The 12,173-nt window shown below is 46.5% G+C and overlaps 1 protein-coding gene across 2 annotated transcripts in view; it reads left to right on the top strand.

Annotated features, from left to right (window-relative positions):
* The window catches only part of ERMP1 (endoplasmic reticulum metallopeptidase 1), a 71,238-nt gene that overhangs the window by 57,434 nt on the left and 1,631 nt on the right, over positions 1-12,173 (top strand). For both annotated transcript variants that reach the window (XM_088476625.1, XM_088476624.1), the window contains exons 10-14: positions 6,586-6,776; positions 7,535-7,687; positions 7,807-8,006; positions 10,185-10,300; positions 11,179-11,342. In XM_088476625.1, the coding sequence (XP_088332751.1) occupies positions 6,586-6,776; positions 7,535-7,687; positions 7,807-8,006; positions 10,185-10,300; positions 11,179-11,342 (824 nt within the window). The remainder of the gene's footprint in view (positions 1-6,585; positions 6,777-7,534; positions 7,688-7,806; positions 8,007-10,184; positions 10,301-11,178; positions 11,343-12,173) is intronic.

The following is a 12,173-nucleotide window of genomic DNA, read 5'->3' on the forward strand; positions in this document are numbered from 1 at the left end:
AAAGCGGCTGGTACCGCGGAGGTGGCCGCTGGAATACAGTCCTGAGTCCCCAGGCAGTGGGCTCCCTGGGGACTGGCTGCGAGTGGAGCCAGGTACTAACCTGCGCTTCCACAGACCCCAGGGACAGCGGGCTGCAGCAGAGCGGACAGGCTCCAGGGTCCCTGGGGTTAAATGCATGCAAGGGGAGCGCGCCTTCCCTGTTCACAGCCAGCGCCTCCCCCCCGCTGCACAGTGCCTCTCCATAGCGGTTTGGCAGGCTATGTCAGCGCTCCTCCCTGGGCCCACCTCCTCTCTGCTCCTTGGCGGCCATTTTCTTTCATTAGGAAGTGACAAACGCTGCTGGATGATTGAAGGTGGCTTATTGGTCTGGGTCCCCCCACATACCTCTCCTCCTAATAAGGTCAGAGTATGCATCGCTGTTTCCTACCAGGCTCTGTCTGAGTAGTTGAAGAGTACAGGGCTTGTTTTCTGCATTGTATGTGACTTAATGTTAGCGCTGTCTGTCTGTACTTTCACTTCTGAAACTGTCAGCCATTTTTCTGCTAAAGCCCTTGCGGTGTGGTCTTGCAGGGTGTTCATTGCCTCACAGTAAAAAATATTTGTCTGTGAAGGGAGTCACATACAGCTCTGTTACTCACCATGTCTGGAAGTGAACATGATTTTTCTCTTCAGCTAAAGTGTACCACATGTAATGTACCAATAGCGGAGGATTTACTGTCATGCCCGATTTCTGTCAGTGCGCCAGTACAGGAACCGCCCTGGGCTTGTTTTGCTAAGGCACTTACAACCCTTGTGGGCCAGCTGGCGATGCCCCCCTGCGTTTCCCCAAATGGGGTTATCACAGCAGTCAACAGTGTCATCTTCCATGCAGGGGTTCCCCAGGCAGCTGATGGTACCCCAGTGTCTCCCACTTTCGTCCCCCCAGGTCTCGCAAGAGCCTGCGTGGGTGAATTCACTGTCCAATACAGCCCCTAACGGATGTTTTGCAGGGGGAGTCATCATTGAGGCCTGCTAAGCGGCCTTTAGTGTCTCAGACGGCTCATTATGGTGAGGATGACATGATGTCTGATGGCGGAGAGATTTTTTACTTTTCAGACCAGGACCCCCCTCCCGTACTAAGTAGATGGAGTCTAAGTCTAATATATATATATATATATATATATATATATATATATATATATATATATATATATATATATATATATATATATATATATATATATATATATTTGTGGTAGGATCACTGGTAAAGTGGTCTGTGGCAGGTACATTTGTCCCAGATTCCTGTCTTTTTTGTGTTTTAAACCCCCAGGAGAAAGTCTGCAGTGTAGCAGGCTTGAGTTTCGGCTTTTTGAAAAGCCGGTTTGGGACCTGGGGGTTGTGGGTGAGAGGAGAGGGAGGGCTCCACCCACGGCCACTCCAGGTTTTGGTTCTCGCAGCCTGGTAACAGGCTTGTTAGTTTTCCATCTGAGAGTGGCCAATATAAGCCTAGTGTGTTTAGGGCTGAGGGTCTCACCTGGGAGAGCAGGCAGGGAGTTTGCTCAGAGACACTTGAAAAACCTATTTGTGAGTACTGTGCTGTGCATTTGTTGCTGGCGAGGGCATTAGGCCCTGCCAGGTTCTGGTAGTGAGGGAACTACCTGTGAAGTTAGTGCCCCGACAGGGCTAGGATTTATATTTGTTTTCTTTTATATTTCTGTCATTGTACAATAAAGACTGGTGCCGACCAGCTTGTACTTGCATCCAGACTGGTGTGCTGCTTCCCTGCTGCTGTGTGTGTGTGTGTAAGGAAGGAGTCCTCTACCCAGGAGAGGACCCCCCTAACCTAACTGTGTCACTATATATATATATATATATATATATATATATATATATATATATATATATATATATATATATATATATATATATATATATATATATAATCAGGCCTTATACAGGCAGTCCGTGCGGCCTTGGTTATTGAGGATGACTATCCCCCCGTGGCCGTATCCAAATATGCCTTTAAGGATATTAAAGGTGATACCACTGTATTTCCTCTATCTGGTCAATTAGTGGATCATTTAGAGGAGGCGTGGAAAAATCCGGGTAAGCGGTGCCAACCTCAGAAACTTTTTGCCTTTGCATACCCCTTTGCGGATAATTATTTTTCCAAATGGGGGAACCCTCCACAGGTGGATTCTCATGTCACACGCCTGGTGAGGAGTGCTACATTGCCCATGCCCCTCCATGTCCTCCTTAAAGGATGTTACGGATCGCAAGGTTGAAATATGCCTAAAATCCATTTATTCCCTTGCGGGGGGTGCACCCAGACCGGCAATGGCCGTGTGCTGTGTAGCCAGAGCTATGGAACACTGGGCTGATAGCTTGGAGATGTCTCTAGATGCTGACTCATCACCTGAGCAGGTGGAGTTAGTGGGTAACCTCAGAGATTCGGCTACGTACATTAATATGAGGCAGCATTTGATATAGGGCTCCTCACTTCCAGAATCTCCTCAACAGCAGTGGCGGCTCGCTGCACCCTATTGTTGCGCTCTTGGAAAGCGGACGCAGATTCCAAAAAGGGATTGCTTGCCCTTTAATGGACAGGTCCTGTTTGACCCTGATCTGGACAAGATTGTGGCCACTCTGGCAGCAGCTAAGTCTGCGTGTCTGCCATCGGCAACAATCCCATCAGGGTCTGGTACTTCGTCCTTTCGGCCCTATAGGGCCAAGGGTAAGTCCAAAGTGCAGTCCTTTCCTAGGTAGGCAGGGGCCAAGAAATCTGCCAAGCTAAAGAAGCAGGCCTGGAGTACAAGACGTTCTACTCCCAAGTCTGACGATAAGCCTTCAGCCTGACTGGACGGGCCTCCCCTTGGGGGACCCCAAAGTGGGAGGCCGGCTTCTTCAGTTCGCCCAGTGCTGGTGTCTCACAACAGTGGACCCTTGGGTAACAGAAGTGGTCTCTCAGGGGTACGCCCTCGCATTCCGGCGGAGGCCTCCCAGCTGGTTTTTCACCACTGGCCTTCAGTCAGACCAAGACAAGGCCCGGGAGTTCAGAAAGGTACTCCACTCTATGCTCCAGGCTGGAGTTATAGTGCCGGTCCCGTTGTCCCAGAGAGGATCGGGGTATTACTCCAATCTTTTTCTGGTACAGAAACCCAATGGGTCTTACAGGCCCATCCTCAACCTCAAATCACTCAACAAATTCTTGAGGGTTCCTCGGTTCAGGATGGAGACCCTGCGTTCCATCATTTTGGCGATGGAGCCTGGGGATTTTATGGTGTCGCTAGATATTCAGGATGCTTACCTGCATATCCCCATTGTTCCAGCACATCAGCGTTTCCTCAGGTTTGCACTAGGAGACCAACACTTCCAATTTCAGGCACTGCCCTTTTGGTAAACACTCGAGGCTCTGTGGCCAAACCAAAGTCATGGCAGCCCACCTGCGGATGCAGGGGGTCCGCTTGTTGTCTTCTCTGGACGACCACCTACTGTTGGCACGGTCTCCAGAGATCCTTCAGCGCCATCTGCAATTGACAGGCTCTGTGTTGCAGGCTCATGGTTGGCTGATAAACTGGAAGAAGTCATCCCTGGTGCCATCACAGAGGATGCTCCATCTTTGAGACCTGTTGGACTCTCAACATCAGAGGATCTTTGTGATGGAGGAAAAGATCTCTGCATTACAGGCAAAAATACGCAGTTGCCTGCAGAGTCGCCGGGTGTCTATTCACTCAGCAATGAGGTTACTGGGATCCATGGTGTCGATGTTCGACATGGTGGAGTTTGCCCAGTTTCACTCCAGACCTCAGCAGAAGTTGATCCTATCTAGATGGAATAGGATGCCCCACCAGATAAGGACACAGACAATGGTGCTGTCACCGGAGGTACGTCTGTCATTAGCCTGGTGGCTGCAGACTACTCACCTTAACAGGGGGCACCCCTTTTAGATTGCAAAGTGAGTCCTTCTGACGATGGACGCCGGTCTCCGAGGTTGGGGAGCAGTGTCGGGTCCACACTTCTTCCAGGGCAGTATTCAAAGACCTCCAACAAGCAAGACATGTCCTCCACGGAAAGCCCATGCAGGTGCAGTCGGACAACGCCACCATGGTGGCTTACATAAACCGCCAAGGAGGAACCCGCAGTCAGGTGGCCCTGACAGAGGTGTCCCGCATTCTAGTGTGGGCGGAAGGCAATCTCCCTGCCATCTCGACAGTGTTCATACCAGGAGTCCTCAACTGGGAAGCAGAGATCCTCAGCCATGAAGACGTGCATCCAGGAGAGTGGTCTCTTCACCAAGAGGTGTTTCAGCTACTGGTGAACAAGTGGGGCCTACCAGAGATGGACCTCATGGCCTCCCGACACAACAACAAGCTTCCTGTGTACGGGTCAAGAACGCGAGACGCAGAGGCACTTCTGGTAGACGCTCTGTCGGTCCGGTGGACTTTCCAGTTTGCGTTCCTCTTCCCTCCATTCTCCCTTCTTCCTAGAGTGATTTCCAAATTCAATCAAGAAGGCGGCACGCTCCTGCTGGTGGCTCCAACGTTTCCCAGACGGCACTGGTGCTCAGATCTCAGGAGCCTATCCATAGATGCTCCGATGCGGTTGCCTCTACGTCCGGACCTCTTGTCTCAAGGTCCTTGCCATCACCCGGACCTGGGCTGTCTGTCTTTGATGGCATGGCTGTTGAGACTGCCCTCTTGAGGCCCAGAGGTTCTTCCAGCTCTGTTGTTAACACCATGCTCAGAGCTCGGAAGCCAGCTTCTGCAAGAATTAACCACAGTGTGTGGCATACTTTCTTTGAATGGTGTCGACCTAGAGGCTATGATCCTGAGGTTTTTAGGATATCCAGGATTTTGGCTTTCCTACAAGCAGGATTAGATCACGGTCTTCGCCTTGCTTCACTGACGGTGCAGGTTTCCGCCCTCTCAGTGTGGTTTCAGCGTAGGTTTGCTAAACTTCCTGATGTTCACACTTTTATGCAAGGTGTACTTCGCATACAGCCTCCCTTTGTTCCACCTGTGGCTCCTTGGGACTTGGCTGTGGTCCTTAGGGCTCTCCAAGGACCGCCATTTGAACCACTGGGCTCAGTGGTTTTAAAATGGCTCACAGCTAAGACTGTTTCTTCTGGCCATTGCCTCGGCCAGAAGAGTGTCAGATTTGGGGGCTCTTTCATGTCGCCCCCCCATTCCTAATTTTTCATAGGGACAGGGCAGTGCTGCGCACTCGCAATGGGTTCCTAACTAAGGTGGTATCTAGTTTCCACATCAATGAGAAAATTATAGTACCGGCCTTTAATTCCCCAGACCTATCTGCTGGTGAGGCCTCCTTGGATGTGGTACGGGCTCTTAGGATTTATGTTGACCGTACCAGGTCATTTAGGAAATTGGACTCTCTGTTTGTCCTCTATGGTTTCCATAAGAAGGATTGGCCTGCCACTAAGCAAACTTTGGCAGGATGGATTCACATGGCGATTTCTGAGGCTTACATTCATGAGGACCTGTCTGTACCATCCTCTTAAAGCTCACTCTACTGGGTCTGTGGGTCCTTAATGGGCAGCTCGCCGTGGTGCCTCTGCAGTTCAGCTATGCAGGGCAGCCACGTGGTCTTCTGTCCATACCTTTTGTGAGGTATTATACACTTGATACCTTCGCCTCTCAGGATGCCTCCTTCGTGCGGCTGATTCTCCATCCAGCACAGGAGCGTCCCCACCCTTAAAGGATACTGCTTTGGGACATCCTCAAGGTATCCTGTGGATACCCTTTGGACCCTGATGTAGAAAATAAGAGATATGGTAAGAACTTACCCTTGTTATCTCTCTATTTCTACGAAGTCCATAGGGTTCCACAGGACTCCCGCCCTGTCGCACCTGTACCGCAGATGGGCTTTGATCTGGTCACCGGTTTTTCCGTCTCCTTCTGGTGAGAATGTGATTCTTATGTGTTGCAGACCTCTCTCTCTCTGTATCTCTCTCTCTCTGTATCTCTCTCTGTCTCTCTCTCTCTCTGTCTCTCTCTCTCTCTGTCTCTGTCTCTCTCTCTCTCTGTCTCTCTCTCTCTCTCTCTCTCTGTCTCTCTCTGTCTCTCTCTCTCTGTCTCTGTCTCTCTCTGTCTGTCTCTCTCTCTTCTCCTCCTCCGGCCTATGGCTTGTTACGAAACTGATTGCCTTGGCTAGGGGGCGGGGTATAGGAGAGGGTGCATCCTGGGAGGCTGAAAATGAACTCTGTGGTGCCCGATGCCTGACGTAATCACCAATACCTCAAGGTATCCTGTGGAACCCTATGGACTTCGTAGAAATAGAGATAGCAAGGGTAAGTTCTTACCATATCTCTTATTTTTCGCGGAAATATTTATTGACAATTAGACCCCCATAGGCTTATTCTCCCTAGCAAGCTCATAGTTTTAGCTTTGCAAAAGGAGGGCCTTCTCCAAATTCCCATTTTTACATGTTCCGTAGTCCAGTCCTCAGCATACAATTGTTTTAGGATCAACGTATTTGTAGCTCTGTGCCCAGATGTTCTAGTAATAGTGAAATGTCCCCTTCTTACCTATATTTGTCACCATGGACTCTACTTTTCTTTTCTTACTCCTATTTTCATGTCCATAGGTTCAGCCTATAAATACCTTGCAATATATCTCCTGGGATTATTCTTCCCTTATATGCATACCATGTATCATGTGTGGGCTGTGTTTGAGATGTTCACTCCTATATTTGGCCGCAGTGGAACTGAAATACCCCCAGATCTTGTGATGGCCGGATTTCTCGTTGTATGTACGGTTATGCTGATGTCTTATTTTGTAAGTACTAATTCTGCAATAGTCTTGGCTTTCTGCTGAAGCTATTGTAAACTGTCTATATAGTGAACCAAAGAGTAGTCCTGGAATTTCCAATAGCAACGCAACCTCTGCTTTCATAAACACTGCATGTTTGGTTTGTCCTACCATAGGCTATAAGAAAAGGCAGCCTAAATAAGTAACTTATTCTGCAATCCACACTCACATCATACTTTGCAGCTTTTGTTATTTATTTATGTGGTCCATTAATTACAATTAATTTAAATTAATTTACCACTCACATGAATAGGAAAGATCTGTACATCTACAAATTAGATGTACAACCCCCTCCAGGCGTTTGGGTGAAGGAGCACCATGCCCCTTCAGCCAACCCCTAAATCCCCATAGTCATATAGCCTGACAGTTCTCACCATACCTGAGAGACCACTGGTCCTCATAATAGTGGGAAACGATCCATACTGGTCATAGCAAGTCTATTGTTTTTGTGGAAAATGGGGTCACAGAAAATCAGGGAGTAGTCCCATTAGTATATCCCTTTACCATCAGAACCCACCAGCCCTATGCAGAGTAGCGCTTGGGCTTTTCCTGGGTTACATGGGCTGCTGTTATAGGGCAGATTTGGGCTTTTTAGATTACGCCAATTACAAAAACTAAAGTGCAAGGTGTTTTAAGTAATTGTGAAATTAATTTATGAAAGTTGAATTCACTTTGCAAAGTGTAGTATTAAATCCTTTGTTCTCACAACCTTTTGTTTTTTTTAGATAAAGTTTATTTATCTTGTGAAGAGCACCAAAACGCTAATGATCTGGTTGGCTATTGTGTCTGGTGTGACATTCATCCTTGTATGCAGTGGTCTGTTTTTCCCTTACAGTGCTAGTATGGAAAACCCCAAGCCAAAGAGGGTCTTCCTGCAGGTAATTTTACTTTTGTATTGTTGAAGATGAGGAAACCAATAGTCTTCTTTTTTTCCTTGGACCATGTGCAATAAGAATATAGTATAACCTGTAAAATGATAACCTGTAATATTTTTCAGCACACAACACGAACTTTACACGACTTGAATGGAGAGGTGGTAAAGAGAGATTCTGGGATATGGGTAAATTGCTTTGATTACAGTGGATTATTACACGTCACCCCTCATATACCTGAATTAAATGACAGTGTCAGAGCCCCATGTGATGATGGTCCATTCTGCGGATTCCCATGGTTTTTGCCTGTTCATTTTATGCTCAGGTCAGTGCTTCAGTTTTGCTTGACACTATTTACAGAACCACAGTGCTGTCTGCAATTCTAGACATTCACTAGATTGTCATCTGCTTATGTGTAATATTTGTGACCTATAGCTTTTTTTTTTTCCTATACATCTATTTTTAGTTTATGCAAATGTTAATATATAAATATTATTATTATTATTATCCTTTATTTACATGGCGCCACAAGGGTTCCGCAGCGCCTCAAATAGTACATTAACAAATGAGAAAACAAGTAAAACAGCGACTTACAGTACAGTTGTCAGCAACCAAGTGTTAAGTGCCCTTGTGGAGAGTTTGGAGTAGATGATCGTATGAGTGAGGGAAGGAAAAGCACATAAGGGAAGAGGGCCCTGCTCGTGATAGCTTACATTCTATAGGGGAGGGGAGGGGGGAGACAGACAGGGGTGACACAGATAGGGTAGACAGTGAGGAAGAATCATGTGCGCAGCAGGTTAGGATGAGAGCTGGAAGGCTTTGAAGTAGTGAAATTAAAAGCAGTTGTAGATGGATTAATGGATTAAGGTTTGTATTGGAAAGTGTCTTCTCCCTATTAAATGTGTGTTAAAAAATTGAGCACATGTTTTTATTCATGGTCTCACTCCTTAACTATTTTATGAAAATACTAAATCTCAAATAAAGAACAGCTGGTAGTAGTCTATAGTGCATGTGTGTAAATGTATGTATATCTTCTACAGATGTGTCCTTATACATCTTTGCTGTAGTTGCGCTAAAAAGCCCCTCTCGATGCGCCAGGTCCTGTGAAACTCTGCTAACGCCGGGTTTCTTTTTTTTTTTTTTTTTTATGTGCCAAGAATACATGCGACTAGGAAGCACCAGCAAACAAGTGTCACACATCAAATTATTCAGCACAGTCTGATGGTGCTTCCTAGTCACATCGCAATGCGACAAAGAATGCCGCCAAACGCTAGCAGAATAGCACTGGACCTGGTGGCTCACTCATGCCATGCAAGTCTCACTGCTTGGCTTAGCCTAGATGTACGAGGACACATCTGTATATAGTCATGGTGAAGAGACACAGATATTTACAGGGGTACAACCTGTCCAAACTATACACTACAACTATGGGTACTGATAGTGTTTCCGCTAGACCGCGGGCAGGGCAGGGATGCTCTGCGGGCGTTCTCCTGAAAAGGGGTTGTGGCTGTCCGGGGGCATGCCTTTGTGACACGTCCCAAATTCATCACACTTGGGGGCGTGCCCAGCACTTACGGAGGTGCTGGGCTTCCCACAAGCTCTCTCCCCTCACTGTGAATAGATGCCATGCGCATGGCATCTATTCACCTGGCGGAATTCGTAAACCTCAACTTTTTACACCTGTGGGGCCCGTGGGTGGGGAAGGCACAGGGCAGGCTGTTTAGCGGGGCGCCGCTATAAAAGCAGGGTGCATTTTGCCACTTCAAAATCGGGCAGGGCGGCACTCCGCTAAAATAGCCTAGTGGGAACACTATTATAGATAGTCTTAACATCTATTTTTTAATGGAAAAACCCAATATGCATAGTATATACTTATTGTAATTAATTGTGTGTGTATGTTGCGTCCTGCATTTGAATATAAAGGTGACATCGACATTCTTACTGGTAAGTTCAGAGTGTTGGATCTGGAGCTGACCTAAAGTCTAACGCTGTGTAATTGCAGCACTTAGGTAGGTGTCAGTTCCTCCCACATCTGTCTCAAGTGAGTAGGTATTCCTGCCTGTTGCCCTGTGGTCAGTATAAAGGTCATCACGGCTCCTTTTGGTTCCAAAGTGAGAGGAACTAAATGCTACAGGCAGCTGAAAATACTCTGTGCCCGCACACTCCAGCAGTAGTGTGACTATGTTAATGTGGCTGTAGATGGGAATGATCTGTGAAAATATCCTAAGCTTTTTGCTTCGTGTAAAAGACCTTTCCCTGAGGGTAACTATACTGTACCTGCTTAAGAGGGCCACAGGTGACCTCCATGGATCTCCATCTAATTCTGATCCTTCTATCTTGTAAAATGTAATACCTCCTGATCCTAATGCCAGGGTGATTCAGTAACCTGTAGTGACATGGAACCAGCGGCACCAGGTTATTACAGAGGTTGAGAACTTATTGCTGTATGATGTGAGTTTTTTATTTAGTATGTAAATTTGCTTATTTTATTTTCCATCAATAGAAAGAACTGGTATCTCCCTGCCCCTCCACCTCCTGTTTCGGAGCATGTGGATTTTAAACTAGTATCCAGGGAAATGATGCCCTGGGGTGCTACACGCCTGAACTTTGAAGTTAAAGGTTAGTAACAGGAGTACATTTTCCATGTAGGCAAGTAATAATTAGATAAAAAAAAACAAAGTACCGGTATAATACAATATATTGGTATTAATAAGCATTTATGATAACTAAACCAAATGAAAACACATTTGCTCATAACACGCCAAGCAAGATATAACTTATAGTGAAGGGGATAAAGTTGTTGTACTGATGTCTAGTCATACTTCATAATTGGTAATACTAATTCACTGTGCCAGTATCCCTTTTTTTAATTTACTTTGTATGTAAATAGCGCCGGGAGATAGCTCCCGGAGCTATTCAATTCATCAAGATGTTAGGTCGGGGAAGGCTCGTTCTCGCGCCTTAAACAGGGTGTTTAGGCGCGATAACGGGCGTTCCCCGACCTAACTTCCCGGTGCGAGTCTGTTTTCCAGGCGCGAAGGGCAGAAAACAGCCTTGCGCCGGGACTTTTGTCGGATTTCTTCTCTCATCCCCAGAGGGATGAGGGAAGAAATCATTAGTCGGACTTGGCAGTGCGGTGTATTGAATGGCTCTGGGAGCTCACTCCCGGAGCTATTTTACATCGCGTTGAATAGAATCGTGCCATTAGTCTACTTTAATCATATTTTCCAAGCATAATTTTTGTAAATTTAGATAACCTTTTATAAATAACCTACTGCTATACAGAGAGCAGAGAATAGGCCGAGGGTGTGTTATGTGAGAATAAAGTTGCTTTTTGGTTACTATGGGAATAAGTAATAAAAAAATGGCAACAACTGACTTTTTATTATTTTTTGTTTTAAAGACCTTTTTAGAAATTTAGTTTTGATTGCTTCACTTAAGCCATGTCTTGTTAAACACTGTACTTGGTGCACACAATAATTCTTGTTTCCTAATAGGGCCCAGTCACATGACAATATTCATGCGCCCACATGACATGTCAGTGCTGTCTAGCTGGTCCTTGGGTGATGGGATACCGGTCCCTAGCAACAATGGAGACTATTTTATATATTATTCCCATGGCCTACAAGCTCCAGTATGGAAATTCTGGATTGAAGTTAAGGTAAGTGGTGGAGCCTTTCATGTGGTTGTTCAATTAATGTTAAACCACAAAAATCCCAACATTAGTGCACATATATTCCAGGGCTTGCTTTGGTTAAGTCACTGTAATGTAATGTAGCGTATGCATGATGTTGAAATTGTGTGTTGATCAATGTATCAACAGCCTCTTGGCAGGGCTGTATTATTCATAAGGCTGACTAGGCTGAAGCCAAAGGGCACAATGTAAAAAATGAGACATAGAGTGTTCGGTGTTTTTCACTATTGGGGTCTTACGCACATATATCCAATAATAACAATGACCATGGTTAAAATTTTACAAATCTTTTATTAGTATTTCTTAAAATAATGTGTTCAGGGTTTAAATAATTTAAAACATGGGAAGAAAGGGCCCTCCTAGCAAGAGCTTATTTTACTAGGAGACACAGGGCCTCATTCAGAGGCAGTCGGAGGATGCAAGCGGTCGCTCAGAAACTGGGCAGCCGCTTTCATCCTGACCGCCCGCCTCTGTTGCGGTCGTTAGGCTGTGGGTTAACACCCACAGCTCTAACGACCGCTCGGGTGATGGTCGCGATGGTCAGAGACCATCTCGACCATCGGGGCTTACGACAAGACCCTAGGGTAGGGTCTCACTTGTCGTAAGCCCCGGAGAGCTTCTGGCTCTGTCAGAGCCGGAAGCTCTCCACTGACATCACTAGTGTCAGTGGGGCCTCCCCCAAACGGCAGGCGTTCCCATGGGAACACCTCCGTTTGGGCTGCCACCCCCCTGGCCCGCCTTCCAAACGGGGCGAGCTGTCAATCAACATTGACAGCTCGCCCCCTTTGAAAAGAGACC

Source organism: Taudactylus pleione, unplaced genomic scaffold (assembly GCF_031769625.1).
Source record: "Taudactylus pleione unplaced genomic scaffold, aTauple2 ptg000190l, whole genome shotgun sequence".
NCBI lineage: Eukaryota > Metazoa > Chordata > Amphibia > Anura > Myobatrachidae > Taudactylus > Taudactylus pleione.